The sequence below is a fragment of the Molothrus ater genome, chromosome 12 (assembly GCF_012460135.2).
Source record: "Molothrus ater isolate BHLD 08-10-18 breed brown headed cowbird chromosome 12, BPBGC_Mater_1.1, whole genome shotgun sequence".
Lineage (NCBI taxonomy): Eukaryota > Metazoa > Chordata > Aves > Passeriformes > Icteridae > Molothrus > Molothrus ater.
In genome coordinates, this window is record NC_050489.2 from 12,034,446 (window position 1) to 12,058,938 (window position 24,493).

Consider the following 24,493-nt stretch of genomic DNA (forward strand, 5'->3'; position numbering starts at 1 on the left):
AGTGTAACACATTTGCAGCTTCCCTGCAAAGTCCAAGGTGTTTGCCAGTGACCAGATGGAGAACCTTTTGAAATGTGGCTGTATTCCTTTGCCCTTTCCCTGCTCTGTTCACTCTGTGGTTGAACACAGGTTACACAATGGAAGGACAGATCCTGCCCATGTTTCTGACAAAGGATTTTCCTTTCCTTCCTTTCCTTCCTGCTTCTTTCCTTTCTCTCCCCCCATACTGAACTTTGTGTGACTCTTCATTGTCTTGTTTTTCAGGAGGACCTTGTTGATATCCTTAGACTTTTCTAATCTCCACCTTGAATTTGCTTTTATGTTTTGTTTCCCCTCTTCCTATCCTTGCATCCTACAGGGAACACCTAATTCACTTGAAACAAGGGATCAAAATGCATGAAGTCACATAGATACAAAATTCAAATTATATTATAAAAAATATTTGAAACATAATACAATTTCAGAGTAGTATTGTATGCTACTACTTCAAAGGTATTCTGAAAAGTTCTCTTTTCTGCTTAGGTTTTGCAGTTGTCAGGCAGCACAAGCTCAGAAACTTTTGGGCTGGAACTAAGTAAAGCAGCTTCATGCACTTTTATTTGTCCCCTCTACCTTTTCTGTCTCTCATTGTGTTGGACCTTTTTCCCTTAGCATCTCTCAGCAAGTCAGCCCTCTGACCAAACCTCAGGTTAAAGTTTCCCTGGGCAGACAGTGGAGTTTTAGGGCTGCAAACAGATACAAACAAGGCAGCTGAAGTGACAGGAAACAGGCAGCTGGTCATTTCTGCCCTTTCCCATATCCATCATCCATACTGCTGCACACCCATCTAGTAAAGTTTCTTCCCCACTTGAAAGAAAAGCTACTCAAAGTTAGACTTAGTCTGGTTATATGATGAGGTTTAATTAATCTACCCCCTCTGTTTTTAAAAAGTGCTCCTAATGTAGTGGTTTACCTATTCCCACTGTCAGGTTTTAGGTTTAAAACTGTTCCAATACTGATCTCAAATTTCATCTTTTGTGGTTTGCAGTTTAGGAGGGAGTTTACCTTGGATTTCATGGCTTTCTACAGTGATGAGATTTCTAACATGTACACCTGTATTTAACCATTTTTAAGGTATTGTTTGGCTAGATTCAGCAAATCAGGATGACCTTCTACTAATCCTCTTATATTTTGTTACTCATTGCATCTCCATTACATAAAGCTGGAGATTAGAAAATCCAGTATGTGCATTTACTATAAATCATAACCAGAAATCCCCTAAGCACTTTGTGTATATAAAGCAATAAGGCTGCTTTGTCAGACACATTCCATGTAGAACTCTAAGCTGTTAGCATTCATTCATTTTAATAGTTCTGTGATAACTCTCTAGCTTATAAATTCTCTTGCTGAGAAGCTCAGATTATTCTGATCTTGGCTAGGAGACTTGTACATCTTTGCAGGCAGCTTTTTAACTGTAGCTTCAGCTTAATTTCTGGAGAATCAAAGTGGTGAGTAATAAGAAAGTATTGGAGAAGGACTATACTTTGTATTTCTGTCTATATTTAAAACTTACTCATTAACAGATCAGTGTTAATTAAGGCAACATCCTGCCACTGGAGGTCTGCAGAAGCACAGAAGGTACTGAATGCTGGAGTCTGGTGTAGTGTGGAGGAGAGCAGCTCAAACTTCAGATGTACATCTCAAATCCAAGGTGTTTTTATTGTCTCCTGAGTACAGAGTGAAATGTTGCACCCTGCAGTGGGCCCAGCAAGGCCAAGGACTCTGACCTACCCTGTGCCTGGAACTGTCAGAGCAATCCTGCACTAAAAGGCATTCTGAAAACTCTCCCAGTATAGACTGTTCAGTAAAGTTGTGTTCAAACTCCTCCTTTATTAGCATTCTGATTATTAAATCTGTATTGTCGAGCAGCATGAGGCAGCAGTAAAAAGCAATCCTGCAGTGAGATGTTGAGGTGACAAGGCAGAACCTGAAATGTATTGAAAGAGAATGGAAATCTACTTTGAGAAGTGTGTGTTATGAACAGAATGAAGATCCAGACCGAGCAGTAGTCTAAAAGCTGAAGGGTGGAGCAGTGAGCAAAGGTGAAATGTTTTGCATCAGGGGTTGTCAGCAGTTAAAGGGTGCTTTGACCATATCTTCTAAGGGATTCACTCACTGTGTCCATAAAATCTGTCAGTGGGGCATCCCAAGCAGACCAGTTACAGATTTCTAATGTGTAAAAGTGTCAGCTAAATCCTCAGGTGTCTGTGGCCAGCTCTCCCTGGGAGAGCCACAGAACATCTTGTAACTAATGCAAAGTAAACTCAACTGACTCCCCACTTCAAAAAGATTCCCATTGAAGATTTAGAGGAGGTTAGAGACTTCTTCCATCAGTGCAGGTGGCACTTCTGCACCAAGGTGTGGCTGCTGGCAATCACAGCAGCACTGGAAGGAGCTCAGTGCACCTTGTGACCCTGGAAAAAATCCACACAGACCCTTCAGCACCACTTTCCACTGCACAGCCCATGTGTGCTCTAGAGCCAAGGCTTGTGCTGGATTCTGTGTCAGACTCAGCCCTCTTCTTGTGTGAGAGAAGAGGTAAACATGACTGCAGTGAGTTGGTTTCACCAGGATATAGAAATGCAGAGTGTGACAGCATAGCCCAGCCATGAGCAGGGTATTGGTTACTGTAGCAGATGATTGCAGAACTGGTGCTGTGATTCTGCAGGCACATTTCATTTTTCTGTACATAATGTGCACGGGAAAATTATACTCCAACCTTCCATACAGTTAATTGGGAAAAAAAATAGTACCTGAAATTACTGAAAGCAAGCCTGGCTTCTGGCTTGGAATGGTGACCTGCAAGGCAACCCCCCTGTCTGTGGTAGTTTGCCACAGCAGCCCTGGCCTGACAGGTTTGGTCTCAGAGCAGCACAATCAGCTGGCTGCTCCAGCACAGACAACTGAGGGTTAATTAGAGCCTGGCAGCTTCTTCTTTTTTGTTAGGGAAAGTTGACACTCGCTGGTCATGTGGAGTCAAAACCAGGCTAAATATATGCACTAAGCAATGTGACATAGTTGCAGAGGTTGTTCACATAAATTCAGCTGGTAGAGTTCTGTCTGAGGCTGACAGAAGAAGGTATGTGTCCCAGAAAATGTGTGCTGCACTCTGTCCATAGTTTTCCTTGTGGTTTGCTGATCCTTGTTACCTCGGTCACGAGAGCAGCTCACTCACCTGTCCTCTAAAACACACAGTTTGTATCAAACTTCTTCTTGCAAAGCACATTAAAAAACTCCACTCTGCTACTCACTGAAGCAGCACTGTAGACAGTCATGCATTCTAGAATATTTTGGGAGATTCACTCTTCTAAAACCAGTACATCTTCTAGGTTATGTCCCACAGCCCTACATCCTGCTCCAGTTCAGCAGTAGTAAAGGACACACAGGCCAAACTTTTAATCAGATAGTGCTACAAAAACAGGAAGTCAATTGACTCCTGTAGGAGGAGATCCTGAAAACCAAATGGAATGACTCCAGGAGCTCTTTGGTCTGCCTGTACCCGTAACAGAACTCGAATTTAAAGTTGACTTCCTGCTTTGACCCAAACCGAGTGCTCATAATTGAGGGTTTAAAGCTTTTCTTAAACTTTCTTTACTTAAAGACTGAGTCAGGACAATGAGTTCATTCAGAAGAGTATGAATTTTTGATCAGTTAAACAGATCTACCGGGTGTCATTTTTCTTGATTTTTGCTTCAACTTCTTAGGTTTTATTTTGGCTTTATATTCTTTGGGTACAGAAAGCTTTCTCAAATGTTTAGGTTATTACAAAGTATAAAGGTATTTTTAATGTATATTTTTCTGGTACCTCAAGTTCTGCCTAACGTGTGTGTTAGAACAAAATCTTTATGCTGTATCACAGAGCTGAAAAGGCTGTTGTTTTATGTCCCACGTTTCCCAAACAAGAAGCAGTGTGTGCCCGAGGGCAGTGCATGCTCTGTTCCAGAAGGTGCTGGCTGGCCATGATGTGTGTTGTGCATGGCACAATTTGTCAGGGATTGATAAAAGCAAACACTCACCGCTGTCAGCAGCTTTGGTAGTGCACGCAGGAACCTCAGGATCTTGCTAAGTATGAAACTAATTAGAAAAATTGCTCAGAAACATATTTTCCTGCCAGAGTGACATATAATCCTTACTGTATAAGCTGTGCTGTCCTAATGGTGCAGAGGCTGTTGCTTTATAAGCTAATGAACTCCACTGTTCTCTCTGGAGGCTTTTTGGCAGTGTTTGTTGTCTGCTCTTTTGAAAGCTTCACCTTTCTAAAGAGGGTTGTTGGTACAGTTAATTTGTTTCCTCACGAGGCAGTTTCCTGCCCATCTCCCTGGATTCATTAGATCTTTATTTAAATATCACTTTCTTGCTGTTTCTACCGTAATTGATGGGGGAAAATGATCTTTTCTTATCTCCTATTATTGGACAAGAATTTATCCTTAATTTACTCCTTTCCTTCCCAATAGCAGCGGACATTTTCATTGAAACCCAGATAATGCTTTCCACTTCCCATTTAAACATGTGTAACTTTACACTTTGAACAATTAAGCATAAGAAGTCACCCAAAGAGGTAATTTGAGCTGCTTGAATTTCAGAAGGAAGTAAGAGTAGATTCCTTTGTTCTCCCAGGAGTCATCCCTAAGCAGGGCTTAGATACCATGCTGGCAAAACAAGTGTGTGCCTCTATCCAGAAGGCACGAATTAGCCAGGGTCCAGAGTCATTTTCTTAATTGTATTAAAGCCTAGTTGACTAAATTTGCAACCCTGTCTTGGGCAGGGAAAAAAACAAATCCAACCCTGTTGTAAGCTCTGCCTAGCCACTGATCACAACTGAATAAACACAGACTTGTTGGTTAAAATAATGAACACCCTATTTGACATTGATTTTTCCTCTAGGAAAAGCAGTTCCATGAAATGCAGCTCTGTACTACCTGCAGGGTTTCTCACGTGGCCCAAGTCTGAGGGAGCCACCTGTGCCAAGACAACACTTGGTGTTCTGCCACTGGAGCTGTGGTGGCCCTGCTGCAGAGCCGTGCCTTGGGCAGGGTGTGCAGTGGGACAGCTCCCTGTGCTTGGGGGAGAGGCAAAATGGCACAACAGGTTTTGTTCACTAGGACTCCTTTGCCTACCCTGGAGTTGCTGTCCAGTGCCACAAGTGCTTCTAATTTGACCACAGTAAGTAAAGCAAATTGAAAAACCTGAAGGAGGAATGTTCTAAACACAAATACTAAAATCAGATTTAAGTAGTATAAATTCATGATGAGGCGCAACTATGCAGACATCCAAAAAAATAATCATTACCTTTATGGCTCTGGCTGCTAAATGAAAGTAAATATACGAGTAAATATACAGGAAAAGTGATGCTGTTTTTAATAGGCACTCTGATAATTATAAATAGTTGCTTATGTCACGTACGCAGTGTTTGTGAATGAAATGGGGTATTTCAATTTAGAGCTATTAAAAGAAAAATGAAAATCACTTCCTGGTTGAGTGAACTGTAACTTCTTGGTTTAGTCCAGTCAGTAGTTATGTCTGTCTTCTTCTCTGACACAGACAGTTTTATCTCTGACCTGGAATACCAGCCATCAGGTTCAACAGAGAAATGGACTCAACATTCAGCACTCATGTCCAACTCCTTTGTGGAAAATCTAGAGGGTGAGTCTGCTTACTGAAATGCTTCAATGTTTGAAATTGGAGCACAAAGGAAAGGGGAAAGTGTTGTAAGAGTTTTAAGAGCTGCAAGTGAAAAGCACTGTGTAAAACTGAAGTATTGCTATAACCAGACACCTGTGTATTCTGAAATAGTTGAAAATTTAGCATTTGTGAGCCAGGTGTACATTCATTCATTAAAAACCTCCACTTAAAGTATACAGAGCTGCCACAGAACTTCCTGTGTGCTGTAGGATCTAGTAAAATAGCAGAAGAGGATATGAAAATCTTAAGCCAAATATGGGCAAGGTAGAAGAGTGGCCAGATCAGTTAACTGAGAAATTTGGAATGTTTCTCTTTTTCAAAAAGGTGAAGCAATGTCAATTTAAATAGCTGGAATACAGTAGCATGCACCTCCAGTCAGAGTATTAGGAATCCAGGTTCATAACTAGATTTAGAGTTGAATGTGCACTATAATTGGGTAAGAATATCTGGATTTATTATTTCAGCTTCTTTATTTCACATATAAGCAAGATAATTAGGCCCTATGAACTCTTCTAAATACTAATGATATTAGAAATTGTTGCATGGTCTATTGGTCTTGTTTGTGTTTAGACTTTAGTGGTTTTCACTTTATTACAAAGATGCCTAAAATGCCAAAGAACTATACTGTCCTTTTTCTCTCAATACATGCACATATACATTATAAAGACTTATAACATTTTATACTTTCTCCATAGATTTGTAAAGGTTAATAACTGTAAATGTACAGTGGGTTTGGTAACAGTGAAATAACCAAGCTCTTCATAAAACTTTCACACAATTACTGTGTAGACTGATCCTAAGTTTGCTTATGAAACTGAAATAAATCACACTGGTCTTTTACCAGCTTTCAAGAAACTTAATTCTTTGCTTTCCTTACCTATCAAAATGTTATTAGTAAGGTAAGTAGCTCCTGTTTGGAATGGCAAAGCCAGGGAAAGGACTGTACACCAAACTGACATACCTGTGTCTTGAAACAGCAAATCAATTAGTAAAATATGAGTTATAAGTTAGATTATTTCAGTGTTCTGCACTATATCCTGTGCAATTCAGAATCTGGTAGGTTCAGAATAATTGTTGAAGAGCAGGAATTCTTGAAAAATAGAAATTTAGGCTAATAATACAATAACCCTCAAATACCAGTATCCCCGAGTGAAAAATAGCACATAGGGTGGTAAACCCCAAATTTAGGTCTATGAAATGTAGACTGACAGGTCCCTTTTATAAAGGGCACACAAACAGAAACCCAGACAGAAACACATTTACACACAAGTGTTAGCATTTGACAAATGCAATTGAGAAACATGGCATTTTTTAAAATGAAAATAATGGGTATTTTGTGTATTTGGCACAATGTAGTGTGGTATTAATACAGGATAGGATACAGAGGAAAGTAGGATGGTTTTGTACCTTGAAGAATGAATGCTCAGTGTCAAATCAGACAAGTTAAGTATCCACTGCCAGTACAGAATTCTTACAGAGCCAATTTTCAGGCTTAAATTAGGAAGAACACAGCTTCTAAATTATACTGCTGAAGAGGAGAGCAACTGTGGCTGTAGTGTGCTGCAGGAGATCAGAGCATCTACAAAGGCAGGAAATAACCAATGGAATACTTGAGTCATCCTTTATAGAAGGGGTAAGTGAGGTGACTGCTGCAGGGACTACCAAAACATGAGGAGAACCCACATGAGGAAATGTCTCTTTATCTGGTTGAAAGGAGTGTACAAAAACTTCTTGAAAAAATTAAATTTTGTTTTGTAGCAGTTTCAGCATCACAGGCTGTGGCAAACTTGAAAAGACAACCTGTAGAAAACAATCAAGTTTATGAAAATATAATAGGTGGTCAGAAGGGTCACATAGTTGCAAGCAGCCTGCAGATTATTTATGAAGGTTCTTAAGTGTGCAATTACTCTGCTGTGAGAGAGACTACAAGCTGCTTCCACATGCAGAAATCAGAACAGAACATAAAAATTATGAAGTTAAATGGGAAATGTGACCAACAGATGACTAATCAGTTATTCAGTTATAATTAGGTAAGTGATGTTAGAAAGTTTTGTGTATTGATGTTGACAATTGAGGAACTAGAGATTCTCATACCCAGAATCCTTTGAAAAAGAGACATGTTGCAGGACCTGCCTCAGTGTAAGGTGTCAGTAAAAAGGTTTCAGAGCAGTGACAGTGACAATTGTCCTCAAGTAGATGACATGCCAGACAGCAGCTCTGGAAGAGCAAGCAACAGTTGAGTGTAAAGTAGAACCTGCTGTGGAGCCTGGGTAAATGTGACACTGCTGCTGCTCTGCTTTTAGGAAGGGTGAAAACCAAAGACAGTCTAGAAACCTCTACAGCAAGATGTTGTGATTAAAGGAAACCAGGCAGTTAAAGTGGAAATTAGAGTAAGGGAAGGAATCAAATCTGCACTCATCAATACAGTGCTAACTATTCTCATTTAAAGCTGTCTTGAATTTAAAATAAGAACCATGAGAACTATGAGAACTTGCTCAGTAGTGTTAAAAGTAGTCTTGACAGGGTGAATAAATGCTAGGAATGTCCAGGGAACAGCAGAGAATAAGAAAATACTACTCCTTAGATCTATTTTGTGGCCACATTTTGTCCCTGATGCCACAAAGGAAATAGATGAATGCCTGTTGTTGGATCTCCTAGAACTCTGCAGCCAGAAAAGGGAATGAGGAGAAAATGCCAAATATAAAATGAGTGGGCAGCACAGAAAAGGTAATGGAAGATAATTCCTGGGAAGGAAACCAGGAAGTGACAATCAAGTAATCCTGGGGCAGGTTCAGCACAGCTGAAAAACATTGCCATTGCTATTGCTATTGCTATTGCTATGGGGAGTTAAGCTTGGCAATCTGCTGTCACAGAATGCTGCAGTTGACAGAATTTTGCACTGACCTTAAAGATCCCAGAGAGAAAAATCCAAATGGGAACGTTTGGCACAAAAGATACTGTCTCTAACTCAGGAGTTCCCTGGGAAAAACACATTTTGGAGGCTGGTGGAACAGCCTGGGGAAACATTGTTGTATCTTGCACACATCTGTGCTCTTGCCCATTGCAGTGGTCTGTAATCTGAACTGATTTGCCTGAAGTTCTCCAAAGAGGTTTTCAGGAAGTATTTTTGACTTAGAAAAACCTAAAATGCTTGGTAACTGCCAATAAAGATACTTGCTTGTCCTGTAGAAAGTAGATTAGTGGCTTCCTGCAAGGAAAAAGAGGTTACTTGCTTATTCTCTGAAAGGCCTGTAGGTTCATGAATTTCCTTTTCTTATATTCTTATAAAAAATACATATACTTAGATATACTTCTGTTTTCCTTTGTGCTCCAAGTACAAAATATTTGTCTTTTAGCACAATGAGAGGGGAAATAAGATTCAGAGCAATTCAGAAGCATGTTAGGTTTTGCTTGGCATTTGATTAAGGAAGATAATGCCTTTACTTTTGATATTAGAACTTCAAACACCTTAAAAACACCTTAAGAGAACTTGTTACTCTAAATTCATAGTTGTGGGGGGGCTTCATTTATCCAAAACATTCAGGAATTTATTATTAGAAGCCCCAGCTTCTAATGCTGATGTCTTGCTTCATAGCACAAGAGCTCTGTTCTCTGCAAATCCTGAACATGGATCACTTTCTGTGGGTGGGAATTTCTCCAGAGGGGTTGCTCAGTGCTGGAACAGCTGATGGGATCAGCACCCATAGCTCTGGGTGTCACTCACTGCCCAAAAGGCTGAGCTGTTCAACCTAACTTTAGGTCTTAAAACTGTGGATAGCAAATTGCAAAGTTGGAAGAGCTCGTCCTGAGCAGCCTGGCTGTCAGGCTGTGGCTTTGTCAGCTGCCCAGTGCAAGCCTTCAGTGACCAGAGGCAAAATCCTCAGCCTCAGGGGCAGGGGAGGCCTCGGTGCTCCAGCTGCTGCCACTTGTGCAGTGAGCAGGGACTGGAAACAGGCACACAGAGCACAATGGGAAATGAAAACCATGGGAAGAGCCCAGTAAAACAGAGTAAGTGCTTGCTCTTATTTTACAAAAGATCCAAAAGTCAGAGCTACTTCTACTCTGTTCTGCCCATATTGATGTTGGGACGCTGCTTCATATTTTGCAGTTTTTCATTTTGTAGGCTGGAGCCTCTATCTGACATTTGATGCTTTCTCAATATTTGCAGTGTGTTGCTCCTTTCTCGATGCAGCACAGACAGGGAAAAGCTTTGCAATGCAACATTGCAGTATCACCAGTACTGACCAGGCCAATCTAATCTGTTTGTAGCAGATTTTCTCCCCACCAATTTAACTTCTATTCTGCACCCTCTATTTTTAACTGTTAGTATAAATTTGCCAGCCAGCTTATGTTCTAGATAAATAGTAAGAGAGGAAAAGGTGAAACTATTGCAAATAAAGTAACAGCTGAAATTCCGAAATCTGGGAAAACTGCCAAAGAGGTCAATTACATAGACAGAGAAAAGTTGTTAAAATAATTTTCATTTCACAACCCAATATTAAAAAAGGAGAAAAAAGTGTTTTAAACACCCGCTGTATCACGTTTTGATCTGTGCCATATCTGACAAGTTTTCAAAGTGCAGTTATCACTGTTGTATGGAGGAATGTGCCATGAGTGTACACAGTGTAGTGTGTGCACCCCTCTCTCTCTTCATCTGCTCCAGTTGTCATTTCAGGATCATTGACCTGGACTGTTAGCACAGGAAACACTTTGTGGCATTTTTTATATCATCCACTCAGTTGACACTGATCATTCAGAATGATTTTAGGTATCAGTAGGTACCAAATGATTACTGAATATTAGCAAGGCCTCTGTAATGATTCAGTGTGTAAGGCATTTCTGGTTCCTCTGACTTGAGGAGTGAGTCGAGGGTCCAGGCTGTGGGATCAGCAGTCAACACCTGCACCACAGGCACCAAACAGGCAGGGATTAACTGGAGGGGCAGTGGGCTGAAAAGTCAAGGTCCTACTTGCACAACTGTTATCTAAAGTCTAATGGAACTGGCTCTCTCCAAAGAGGCAGCAAAAGTATGAACTACAAAATACATAAACCTGGCAGACTGAGCACAAAGAACATGAAACCCATCCTGGAGATCTGTATTGCAGAATCCCAAACAAGCTCTGCATCCTTCCCCTGCAAACTTGTGCTGAAGAAAGGAAATGGTGTCAACACAAGGAGGTTTAACAAAGCCGTGCATGCTGCTTTCCCAGTGTCTAGTTGCTAATGGGATGGCTCCTAAGGTTAAGCAAAAGGGAGTATGAAATCTTTGTAGATATATTTTTAGAGTAGCCCCTGCAGCCCATAGTCAAAAGTAGGAGAGGTGGGAAAAGTGTTTTTTTAAAAGTAAAGAAATTTTATTTTGTTTGTAAAACATTAGCAGTAGAGCCTGAGCTTGTCCTTTTTTGGAATTGTTGAAATTTGTTCCTCTCCCAATTTGTCACCTGAAGAACTTGAGTTTTGCTAGACAACATTGTAGAAAACCTGTATCTATGCAGATTAATTAAGTTTTCAGTTTTAATCACAGACTGCTACATGTTGTGTGCTTGCCCCTCATTGGAAGAAGGTGACACATCATGCATTCAAATACTGACCTGGATTTCTCTTCTAGTCTTTAATACAAAAAGGAAAATGTTGGATGATTTCGCCCTCAGCCTTGTACATTTTTATGCAAGATTTTATCTCTTACTGACTACATAATTTGAAACTGCTTTAATTTATACCATTCCCCATCAGAAAGACAAGTTCTGATAATGCTGGTATTATATGAATATTATATGTGCCATGAAAGATTAAAGTCTGATCTGAGCTGCTGCCTTCTGCAAGTTCTCCTTTCTTTGAAGCCTTTATTTTTATCCTCAGCTGTACCTTATCTAAACAATGGAGAGTTCTGGAGTCTGCAGGCTCCCCCCAGTCCATTTGTTGGGTGCAGAGTTCCAGACAATTGAAATGGACATTCCTGGAAAGTCCAGAATAGGAAGATGTGGTAGTTGGGAGTCCAAGGTCTGTGAACAAACGCCTTAGTCAGACACAGCAGGAAAAGCATTTTCGGCCTTTTCTTGAGGCCTGCAAGGTGCTCTGGCAGAACACTGATTTACATCTTACTTTGAAAAAAGCACACTTGAATACTGGTTGGTTTTATAACTTAGCAATTCTTGCAAAGTCACTGGGACAAGTAAGGTTCCTCCACTAGAGTTCTTTGTTGTAATGAAGACATTTGCCTGCATTTGCCCAAGAAATGGTAGATGTTTCTAATGGAAATCCATGTAAACCAGATAAATCTGTATTCACCACATGCTAAAAGTATTGCAAAAAAAAAAACAAAAACACTGAGCTACAAACAGATTCTTAAAAACAAATCAGTGATTATTTAGAACAAAGCAACACCAACTAACCTGTAGCTTTAATATTCTACATAATGACTTCTGCAGAAGTTTGGCAAATAAAACCCCATGTGACCAGCTATTGTCTTCAGTGTAACGTGTTCTAAGGAGAATGCCGTGCCAATGGCTACGTGCTGTTCAGGTAAACACCTCTGCCTGTGGGAACTACAAAACATTGCAGGACAGACCAGTTTGTGCTGATGGTGCTAGTACAGATACAGATCAGCCATCAAAACTTAAGGGAAGTAACTAATAATTTCAAAATAGTGAACTTCAGAATGTTATTGATAATGTTTTTATTGTAGCACTCATGAAAGTTTTAGCAGTACTGAGCAGCTGGCACACTGGATTTGCACAAAGCTACTGTTCAGTAGATAAGAGCTGTTGGAGCCCCTGAGAGCAAGCTAATGAATGCCCTGACAGAAGCTGATGGGGCACAGTTCTTATGAATAAGCATCTATCATTTGTTTAAAAAATAAAAAGTTGTGGGGTTTTTTAGCAATTGTTTACTTGTGTATTGTGTTGGCCTAGGAAAAATACTTGGGAAAGTGCCCTACCTGCAGTCACACAGTTTCCAGTGTCCTCATGCAGTTAGTTCATTGAATGACAGGTTTTTCTAAGCCAGATGAATTGCACATCTTGTAATGCTTGAGGGAATTGGCTTTTCCATGGTGTGTGTGACCTTTTAGAGCCCTTGGATTCAATACCAGGGGTGTAACAAGCTGTCCTTGCACTCCTGAAGAGAAAACCATTGCAGGGATGGATAACAAACTCCTCCTCCATTACACACAGGGCTGTGCAGGAGGTGGTTTTAATGCTTTCCTGGATGACATAACCTCTTTTCAGAGCTGAATTTTCTCAGTTACATGGACTTCAGCATATTCACGATATTAATACATTTATACATACATATTCACAATATTAATACATTTCTACATCAGAACCACTTATGGATCCTACTACCACGAAGGGCAATGCTCAGGCTGTTCAGTGCCAGAAACACAATTTACACCAGCTGTAGATTGGTTTTGTTATGCTTCTACCAGACAGAAATAGTTGGTAGGAAAGTAAATCCTGCTATGGAAAATTAAGGAAGCATTAAGAAAGATGGTGAAGTGCATCAACACTATTCTGTAAAATTGCCCAGTGGAGAACAAAGTAGCAAAAGCCTGGGTTCCAGATCTGTTAAGGTGTTCAATAGAAGCAGCTTATTAGCAGAACAAAATGTTCTAAACATAAAAATGGTCCTTGGTCAACAAAAGGATCCATTAAATACCTGTTTATAGAAGGTCCAAGCAAACTCATGCAATGATTAAGGAAAAGCCTGTATAATTCAGCCTATTCAAAGTCTTGCTGAGAAAGAGATGATATAACCTACTGCCCACTCAGTAATGGGAATCAACAGGACTCATTGCTTCTAACAATGAAATAATAATTTAGGTGGTGGTTACGGTCCAATATTTTTCTAAAATTTGTCATTATTATTTAATATGATATTTTTCATGTCCATGTAGAATGTTATTCAGTTTTCTTTGATAACATTACCAAGGTCCATTTTTGTAAAATAGACATTTCTGTCACTGCTTTTACACTTAGCCTTTAAAATTATAATTTTTATCATCTTTCAACCTCAATTGTCCTGCATTTAATTAAATAGGATTTAGAGCAGGACTTCAAGATTGTAAAGTATACAGAAAACTGGCCCAATTAATAGGTATGTAGTGTTTAAAAAGAATATTCTCTTAACCTGAATCTAGGTTCTTAGGAAGTTCTGTAAGTAGCCTGAAAGAGTCAGGAATTGCTAGAGTTACTTGTTGTGCTTGTCACACTCTTGAACAGGAGGAGTTCTGTGGGGAAATCTCCATAAACCTGACCTGTGCTGTGCCTTTCAGTTACCTGTGTGTCATGAATGCTCGTGTGCCTATTTTCTACAAGGAGCTTAGGGATTCTCCTGCATGGATTATGGCAGGACGTTTTTTCCCCCTTGCTTAACTGTTGCTGAAGCCAGGCTCTCATTCATCTCCTGTTACATAACAGCATCAAGGTTTAGCTCTGAAAGTATTTATTTTTAAAAGGGTTATGCTGATGAGTTCTGCCTTTTGGAAAGCATAAAACCTGTCAATTTTTAATATTTCTTCTTTTTTTTTATAGTGAATGAGATCATAGGAAGAGATATGTCACAGATCTCAGTGTCACATGGAGCACCTAGTGGCCAGCCAGCCTGCACATCCGTGTCCTGGATCTCTGGAGACGAGAATATCTGATGGAATCCAGTAATGGATAAGCTAACGACTCAACATCCATGAAAACGTCACAGTTTCTCTGAATATTTCTTCATCCTCTTCCTCTTTAGACTTACTGTGCTTCCAACTCTGTGGCCTTGATGAACTGGAACAGTGGATCCTTGCAAAGCCCTTTTAGTGGGTTACATTTTTGATGTAGAGACAGAGCATTTTAATTATAGTTCCTCAGATGCTGTAAAGAGACTTCTTAAAATGGACACACAGAATCTACACCAGATATTTTAACTGTTTTAAAGTTACAAACAAGCTTTGCTTTTTGCATTTAAATAGAATACTTTTATATTTTAAGTGCTTCAGATGTGTGGAGGTGTTAGTTTGCTCTTATAATATTCACAGTCCTGAACGTGGAAGATTTAATGCACATCTTCAGTGTGCTGCTTGCCCTTAGAGGTAGTATAGTTTGTAACTGATGATTTGTAACACCTTTTGGTCATTTTGGAAAGCCTTTAAAGCTTCTGTTTCTTTTTTTTTTTTCTTAATAAGATCTTCCAGTGGCAAGTTGTACCTGTCATCTGAAGCCAATGCCATGGAAGCCATTGTGTATATGAATACTGTAGTGTTTTCTTTCTTAGATTCATAGGAAGCGAAGCCAAATGTAGATCTGCACTTGTTTATAAACTGAAGATGTTACTTGATAGGCTGCAAAAAGACCATTCCATCATGAAAGTGTTGGGATAGAAATTACATTCCAAAATTTAACTTTTATAACTTTGTGGATAATCTTCCTGATCTTTATTAGCACAGGCTCCTTCTTGAGATAGCTTTTTTCTTAGCAAGTTACATTTGTAATCAAATTTGAGCAGTAGGATTTTAGATTAAAGAACAGCAACATCAAAGCCATGTTAGATACAGGAGAAAATTTAATGTTTGCTGAGGATCTAAATATTCCCATTATCCCTGCAGAATATGGGTTTGAAATCACCAATTCAGTGGCATTCAAGTTTTCAATGCAATAGATCATTTGATCACATCTGTATCTTTTATAGGCTTATGCCCAACCATGCCACTTGGAACTCCTAAGGAGATGACAGTTACAGTTCCTTAAATTCTGGCTGTTTGTAAATGTCAGTTTGCTAAAAGTAATTTACTGTGAATTAGTGGTTAGGCAGTACCATGTGTCCATGTTTAATTTCAAAGGTGTGAAGCAGGAGCTACCAAAGAAATACACAAGATTCAGCAGCAGCAGTAAACTCCGTGCTGTGCTCTGAGGATGCATCTCCTTTATCCCCATAATCTGATGAATTTGAAACAATCTGTTTACATCATTACGTAAAAGTCTCTGGCCTTTCCAGTCAGACACTGTGGAGAGGATCCAGCACTGCCTGTGGAGGCCACAGCCTTTTCCCTCCCCCAGGAATCACTCATTACAGAGCTTCCCTCCATGGAACACACAGGGTATACCAGTCATGGCAAAGGTCAGCAGTACAGGGAACCTCAGAACATCCAAGGTGTTCCTTTTAGTTGCTCGTTTGGGTGAGCCATGACAATCTAACAAAAATTAAGAGTGAATTAATACAAAGAATTAGAAAATTGGAAAATATATTTGCATTGGTTCCAGTTCAGACAAGTGTAGCCATTTTAGCAGTTAACACGTGGGGAGCACATGCCCTTTGTCAACTTCAAATGAATGAAAGGGTCTGACAGTGGAGAGCAGTACTGAGTTGTAACACCTGGGAAAGCAAACACAGCTTCTACTGATGTTGCATTTTGGCAAACAGTGGTGGGGAAAACTTTCCATTGAGCCTTTTGCAGGCAGAACCTTACACCTGGAGTGAAGTCAGTGCCCAAGCAATACCATAGCTGTAATCCCATCTCTGAAACAGCTGAATCATGAACTTTTAAAGACCATATTGAGTGGGTAAAATTGTAATTTTATCATGTACTTCCTTTTAAGAGTGCAGCCTGAGGCTACTAACTTGATGTATCATAATTATTTCAGACAACTTGATGCAAGACCACCATGTACCTGCTGGGAATCTTAAGCATCTTTTTTGTGAATGTACTGTTGAGTGGTGCAAATCTTGACATTTGCAGGAAATAATTGGCAGGGCTGGAATCTGGAAAGTGTGATATTGCAATTGTCCCTCAGCAATGGTGCTTTACTCTGTCCTCTACTCGTGTATGTTAAAGGTCCTAGAAAGAACTCACATGCTCAGAAATACATCTACTTCTGTTTTTAACACCTTCAAAACAAACCAAACCACACAATGCTGTAAACCATGTCATTGTCTCACAGTGTGTGCTGGTGGCAAGGCACGTTCCAGTTTTCATTCATGTATTGGGTCTTTTGCATTAACCATTGTTTGTAGGAGAATTCTGATTGAAAAGCTTTTCATACTGTATGGGATTTATGCTCCTTTATCCTGCTGGTACAGACTCTCCTTGCAAGTTCTCCAAGTAGCTGGAATTCACACTGTACCTAAAATATAGGAGCCCAAACAATCCGGAGTTGCTATGCACTAAATTTTCTGATGCCTTTAAATACCTTGATGCCTGTAGACGTAGAAATGCTTTCCTATTTAAAAATGAAATTTTAAAAAATATAGCTTTGGATACTAAAGCAGTTTTGTATTTGCCTTGTAAAAGCTTCAATACAAGGGTCTTAATTTTATTTTAGCTTGTGTGATAACGTAGATAAAGACTGTTAATCTTGTATAATTTTAGTGGTATAAAAAGCACATGATCTCTATTGGACTATGCAAATTTAATTAAACAACAGAACCCGGCAATTGTTAATATTTTGTTGGCATCCACTTCCTTGTCCTTAAGTCCTGTCTTCTCCCTGAGTACTTTCCCAAAAATTTTTATTAACTTAGATTATCCTGAAGGAAAGCCTTAATGATGAGGTAGCTTTTCTATAAGGAGGGTAAAAGATCAATGTTTGGGGGAAAAACAAAAGGGGGTAGTATATTAATCCAGGGGGACAGGGGGTGAGTTCTGAAATTACCATAAACTAGGAATCTGAATTTCTGTAGTAAAACTTACCTGTTATCAGGGGAACTGCCACCCTTTTTAAACCAAAGAATGAAAAAATGGTTTTGTTCTGATACAAAGCTTTGAAACTCTATTTTTGATACTCATAATGGATGTCATTCCTTGAGGTTCGGAAATCGTTCAAATTGAAGTTTTATATTTAAAAATGTGGGACAATAAAGATTAAGTTCTAGATGTTTACAGAGCCTTGTATTGTAATTTCATGTACATTTTGTATTTTAAAAATTTTGTAAGTTATGATTGCAGTGCTACTTGCAGAAATAAAGGGAAAAACTTGCATTTAGGCTCTTAAATCATAGTGTTCAAATAAATAAAAATAATGCAAATACATTGTCATTTATTTGAAATGCAGACCAGATGTAGTGGGAAGAAACTCCATGTGTGATGCAGCGGTAACCAGCTGTGCCAGGCTGGGACAGGGACAGACATTGGATATTGGAAATTATTATTCAAGGGAGTTCGTCAGAAAAAGCAATTCCCATTCCTGAAAGGATATCATCTCAGGCAAGATATAGTTAAACAGTTTCTGAAATAAATGTGAAATTCCAACAAAGTTTATATTACTTGCCAAATCCTGGCTGATCAGGCAGCACCGAGGGAAGTCCCTGTGGGTACAGTCGGGCCTTACAATGCAATGTGTATCTCATCTCAGTGATCTTGGTGCTACTGAAAAGGTTTTTATTTCCCTCGCAGTTTCCTGCCGGGCCCTTTCCTTACCCACTGAGGTGTGGGGTGCTCGGAACCCAGCACGGAGGCAGAAGCCGCGGCCTTGGGCTGCCATGCTCACCTGCGGCAGAGAGCAGGAGCCGGGATCGCGGCCGGGCCGGGATTTGCGTCCCTCGGAGCGCCTGTCCCGGCCCATTACCTTCAGCTGCATTTGGCTATAAATACACCAGAAAGGGGATGCTCGAGTGGCACCAGCCGAAGCACGGTAAATATAGCCGAGCTTTAGTAAAAATAGCCCCGGCAGTTTGAAAGCCGTTCACATGTTCTGTAGGGTGATTACCCAGGGTATAATTAGCACACACCGACACCAGCAATAAGCCATTGACTGCGTCTCCTTTGCCGTCAATTCAAGTCGCCTTTCAGATGCAAATGGGCTGGAGGCTGCTCCGCTCGGGTGCTGGGGGGCACAGGAGAGGATCTGCGCTCAGCCAGGGCGGGTGGAGCTCAGCCAGCGCTGACACACGCGCGGCTCCGTGCACAGACCAGGCTTTATGCCAGGCAGGCTGAAAACGTCGCTTCCACCTTGCAAAGCACTGGTTTGGTGTTTCACGTAATCAGAGAACAGCAATGTCCTGGTAAAGCCAGTTCCCTCAGAAGAGTAACCAGACGTTTTCACTTGGGACCCAAACCCAAAGGAAATGCTGGCAGAAATCAAGGCCTTTTACTTCTCATATTGTAGCCACTATTCCCTTACAATATTCCACAGCACAGACTTGTGCTTTCTTCTTCCTGCTGCTTGTTTTTGGACCCCTCTCTCTCCCTGCCTAACTCAAAATACCAGTGTATGTTCTGAATCTACCATGTGCTCCACTGGACTGAATGAGGTGAGGATTGAGCTGTTTTGTCCCTACCTTTATTCTTTGCCCCATGGCTTCAATTAATTTGCAATAACAATATTCAGGAACTAGCCACTGCTGTAGTGAGGGAAGTATTAAGATATGTAGAAGGCCATGGAAAAGAAAAAAAGATTTTCAATATATTTAAATTCATGCATAGCTTTGCATACAGACTTCTCTGGTAAAGAAAGTTAACTCAGAACTTTATTCTGCCTGGTAAAAGGATAATTTTTATCAGTCATTCTTAACAAAAAGCAGTCATTTGCAGAGATCCTCTAAAAATTATTTTACACTAACCTGTTACTTTTGTTAACACCTGCTACATGCAAAAGAAAACAGAAGGAATAAAAAAACGAGACTAAGATACATAAGCAATAGAAAAGGAATATTTACTTTGCAAAGACTTGGATGTTCAATATATCTTGTTTTTGAAGAGGTTGATCCACTAGAAAAGCCAGGCTATATAAGTTCTCGAGCTGCAAATGTAAAGTTTTCATTTCATTTGTGGTTTTTATTACTAGAAACTGAATAAGAAATACCTCTTCCTTCCTGTCATTGCTGTGACACCTGCTGGTGAGAGCTGGAAGAATGTTTGTAGTCTGTGGTTGTTCTTTCCTGTAATTTTTAATCAAAGTGATGCATCTAAAGAGGACTTGATATGAAAATATGGCTTGGCAGTGCAGTGCTGGATAATCAGTGATATCGTATGAAGTAAGCTGGAGGGAAAAAAGAACAACTACTCTTCCAAATTCTTCTGACAGTGGAATGATAAATGACTGATGGCTTAGAAAGGTCCTTCTTGTAATAAAAAGCAGGAAAGACAGGGAAGCAGTGTGTTGAAAATCCTGATGGTTGGGAAGGCAAATATTTTCTAGAAAACAGGCAATTATAAAAAACAATAACCACCCTACAATATTAACAACTGCAGCATCTCTCAATAAACACCTCCACACATTAATGACTGCAGGTTCTGGAATCAAAGACAAAAGTTCCTAAGTCCAGCTTCTCCACATACCCAAGGTTCTGGCTATAACACCAACATCAAGGATTTAGGCTGGCATAGAGCATTTTTTAGGACAAGGCATGAAAGGTCAGGGTTGCCTTCCTAAATTTACTACAGCTTGGTACAGAAGGCGTGATGGATTCTTCTCTGCCAAGGAGGTACAACTACTGCAAAAAATACACAGCACAGAATAGCTGAGTGTTGTCCTACATGCATCATAATTTTTTTCTCACAGCAATAAAAGGATCTGTTTGTAAATATTCCAAGAACCCCCCGGTGTATCTACCAGCCAAGTGTTTCTTGCAATGTGTTGGAAAAGGACAAGACAAGCTTCTAGCAGTCAGTTTGTCACTGTTTTCAAGTAGGAAATTCTCTAAGTATGAAGCAAGAACAGATTTTTCCAGTCTTCTGTCATTTGAAGAAGTGCCTCCAGAGCTGCTGCATAGCCTGTCCAGAGCACTGGTTTTCTATGATTTAATGAATTAAGGTTTACTTTCAAGGTTTGCCATTTTAAGAATTGCATCATAATAAAGGTGCAACAACCATTTAGAGGTCAGAAACAGCTGCAGTTGACAGATGTGCAGATTTCCAGTTGAACTGCCATTGGTTCAACTTTACCCTGTGTGTTTTCTAGGCTGGGTCTCCATGTGGAAAGGTTGCTCAGGACATTAATCCTCACACCTGCCTGTCACAGCAGCTCCTGCTCAGGTCTGTGCTGTGTGATCAGTTCCTGCTGCAATTGTTTCTGTCTCCAGCTGCACTGATCAGCACACACAGTTTTGTCAGTACATGCATTTCTGCATTTCCATGTTCCCACCATTTCTTCCCTTACCAGGAATAAAAATTGACTAATAAAATCTTCAACAGAAAGCAACTATGAGAGGTCAAGGATAACTTTATTCAAGTAACAGCAAATACCAGCCTGTGACATTTGCCTGGCTGTAGTCACAGTAGCTGGAGGAGGAGTATAAGCCATCAAGCCAGTAGGACAAATAAGGCAATACTCAAACTGAATTAAGTGCTACTATGGGATTATTTTTTTCTTAGGATATGAAAAAAGAAGCTATGCCAAGAATGTCATCATTGCCATCTGAGCTCACCACTGACAGAAGTTCTAATGGAAAAGCTGCACAAACAATGGAGGATAACAGGCAATCCAGCACTGGCCAGATCCAGGCTGAATGACATCGTGGCTTGGACAGGCACAGCCATACATTTTGTGGCTGTCAGCAGAGTTTGCTGAGAGACTCAAATGCTGCTTGCCCAAGCCTAAACCCCTTGGAACTAATCCAGCTGCTAAAATGACACTGGAGACCAATAAGGTTTCCTTAGCTAGAAAGAGGAATACAAAAACATACAAAAGACAGAAAAGGGGGAAAAGAAAAAAGAGAAAATATTTTGGTTACCATGCAGGTCTGTCTCCAATTACAGGCTTCCACTTCTGTGAAAGGTTGGCCTCAACTACTTCATAGCAGAAAGCAGGAAAATCTCTCACAATGTTCCTCTTAGATTTACTTTTTAGATAGCAGTAAAGCTGCAAAAATAATTTTTTAGATAAGCAACAGTTAAACATATAGCTGGGCATGTTCTAATATAAATTGTTCCATTTTTCTGTGCCATTTGTGCCCTCCTGCCCAGACCACCCCCACAGAGATTCTGCCTTCATGACTTTGTAGCATTTTCACATACAGTACACTAAGCTCAATATTTTTTCCAACAGCACATGAACTCTTAGCAGGTCAAACACCATCTGGACCAGATGAGTAAAATGGAATTCCATCACTTACAACAAAAAAAAATTTCCTGTTTGGTTGGAAGGACATGACCTAAAACCAGAACAATTCCGAGTGACATTAAATATTATATTTAAACAGCAACTCTGTTTAATAATCTGTCTTTAATAATCAAAGTAGAAAAAATTTAGAAAGCAATTAAATGTTGTCTTTACTTTCAGCTTGTAAGATAACTTTCAGGCTACCTGGTGTTTCTTTCATTCAAAATGCACTCGGCTGGCTTCACTGAAGGCCATTCTGCAGGCAGCAGAGATGTGCTGCAGACAGGCCCAGCAAGCAGAATCTGCACTGGCTCCATGCAACATAAAATATCCTCAGGGGTGGAGTTAACAGAAAAGAAATCACATTGCTGAGATTCAAGGAGCTCAGTTGTTCAGTTCTGAAAATGTCCCCCAAGCTCTCAAATTTGTTTAAACAAGTGTCAAACCTTCATTTAGTGTTACTGGCACTCTCTCAGTCACATAGATACCATCAGGATCCTGCTCTCAACAGCAAAAAGATTTTTAGGATTACTTTTTTTTTTTAAGAAGGCAAATTGCAGCATGGGCATGGGGCCAGGGGTGTTATAAAATTTAATTCACACAGAGATCCTATGCAGTTCTAATTGCCCCCAAGAAAAGTTGGGGTAAGAAAAGCTGACACAGCACAGTTCTCTTGGGTCTCTTTTTCTGGCAAAATGTGAGGGTGCTCTGGAAACACACACCTGAATCCAGGTTAGCCTTTGTGAGCTCCCCAAAGGCACAGACATTTCGGCTTAAAGCCAGAAGTTAATGGCAACCAGTTTTAGCTTTCTATTTGCAACTGAAAAGGAGGTTTAAAATCACATGCAGTTTGAATTATTTCTCTCCATTTGTGTATTTTGAGTCACTTTACTCTCAGTAGGACTCCCACAAAACAAACAGAAGCAAGCAGGAATAGGAGATGAAATCTCACATGCAGAAAGGTCACTGAGGGAAGCAGCCTTGGTCTGCCTGCACTGAACCAGCCAGGGTTCATCAGGAGGGTCACAGCCTCGGCAGTGTCCCCTGTCCTGAACTCAGACAGGTCCCTGCCTCCAGCTCATGACGGGACCATCTCACAGCCAGAAGAGGCCAGTGCCTGCCAGCTGACCGGGATACAAGGAATCCAACTGAAAAGCAAAACCTGAATTCCTGGGAGCGCTGCTGATTCTTCATCTCAGGGCTGGCCATGGATCAGTTCAGGGGAGATTTGCTTCTAGAACAAGAAAATGCTGGGAAGCCCACGAAGGAGAAAAGGTTGGAAATCCACTCCCTCTGAGTGGTGCTCGGTAGCGCCAGGTCTCTCTCAAGAGCCAGCAGTGAGGTGACAGAGCCACAGCGCGCTGTCAGCACACTCACACTGACACAGGGCCGCGGTGGAACAGCAACGGGCAGCTCCTATGGAAGGGAGAGAATTCCACACCTCATTGAGGCAAAACGCCTCAGCAATTTAGTAAGAGAACTGATGCTTAATGGCTGGAAACGTTGACATGGATATGGAAAGGAAACAGCCTTTATTATAAATAAAAGGGTGGCCCAACTCTCCTACTCAAAAAAAGAGGAAGATCTGGAAGAAAGGGGGTATCAGCTGAGATTAAACCGGGATAAATCTTCTAGAAGACTTGAAAGGGAATAAAGGCTGTAAAAACTAAAGGTACCCCATCAAAAATGTGCAAGACACAAAAGCTAAACCCTTTAGTAAGGTTATCAGAAGGGGAAAGAGCAAAGCTGATTACTGCACAAAGAGAAAGCTTTCTCACACAGGATATATATATATATATATATATATATATATATTCTCTCACATACATGCACAGTATGCAACTAGACTAAACACAGCACTTGTTGCTTATCTATTTCTATGCCTATATGGTTTTTAAAAAACAAAACAACCTGATTGCTCTGAGCATTATGATTAAACTCAGATTCACAATCTAAATCACACTTAACTCATGCTAGTTAAAGTAATCTGGGTGACTGCAAGGCATTCCTTATCCTCACACATGGTGAGTGTAAAATCTGAGACCTCAGGACATTTCAGCAAGTGACCCAGCCACCCAGGACTTCTCCCACCCAACTGAAACACCAACAGAGCAGGTTCCCCCTTCAAAAGGCACAGCTGCAGGGAGAGTTGCAGCACATATGGCACAGAAGAACACACCATTCCTGGTAGCTGTTGGCCATACTGGAGGCTCCCTGCTGGGCATTCAGGTTTTGAAAATACACTGGAACTGCAGGGCTCACACAGGGCAGAACATCACAGCACTGAACAACCTTTGGGTGTCTTAGGATACTAATAATTCAGTATCACTGTATCATAGATGATTTGTGCTACATTTTTGTTTTAACCCATTTTCTGTCATGAGGTACTTCAAATAAATGCCAGAAAAAATCATGTTAGTCACCAAGAAGACAACCTCCACTCAGCTGGAATGCAGCAAGTGTTTAATATTTATAATAAAAGGTCAAGATTTAAGAAATTTCGTGGCCAGCTGAAATAAAGGTGAGTTTCAAGTAGGTATTATGTAATCACCTGGGTTTGTGCAGGCTACTAAGGTAAATGTTTTCTTAAGCAATTGTCATTTGAAGTCTGAGTTATTTTCCACTATGTCCCACTGAGATAACAGAAAATCTCTGTTAAGTACTGCGATCTCCAGTTCCCAGAACTCAATATATGTTTTGGTTGACATTTCAGGTCACATATAGAAAGCATTTTAGAGTCTTATTGGTTACAAAGT

At 40.3% G+C, this 24,493-nt stretch overlaps 1 protein-coding gene across 2 annotated transcripts in view; it reads left to right on the forward strand.

Moving 5' to 3' along the window:
* NFATC3 (nuclear factor of activated T cells 3) overlaps positions 1–17,724 on the forward strand; it is a 64,650-nt gene extending 46,926 nt beyond the window's left edge. Inside the window, exons 10-11 of one of the 2 annotated variants that reach the window (XM_036390298.2) lie at positions 5,581–5,682; positions 14,253–17,724. In XM_036390298.2, the coding sequence (XP_036246191.1) occupies positions 5,581–5,682; positions 14,253–14,365 (215 nt within the window). In that variant the 3' untranslated portion in view covers positions 14,366–17,724. The remainder of the gene's footprint in view (positions 1–5,580; positions 5,683–14,252) is intronic. The other variant, XM_036390300.2, reaches the window with a different exon arrangement.
* Positions 17,725–24,493: the final 6,769 nt, after the last annotated feature.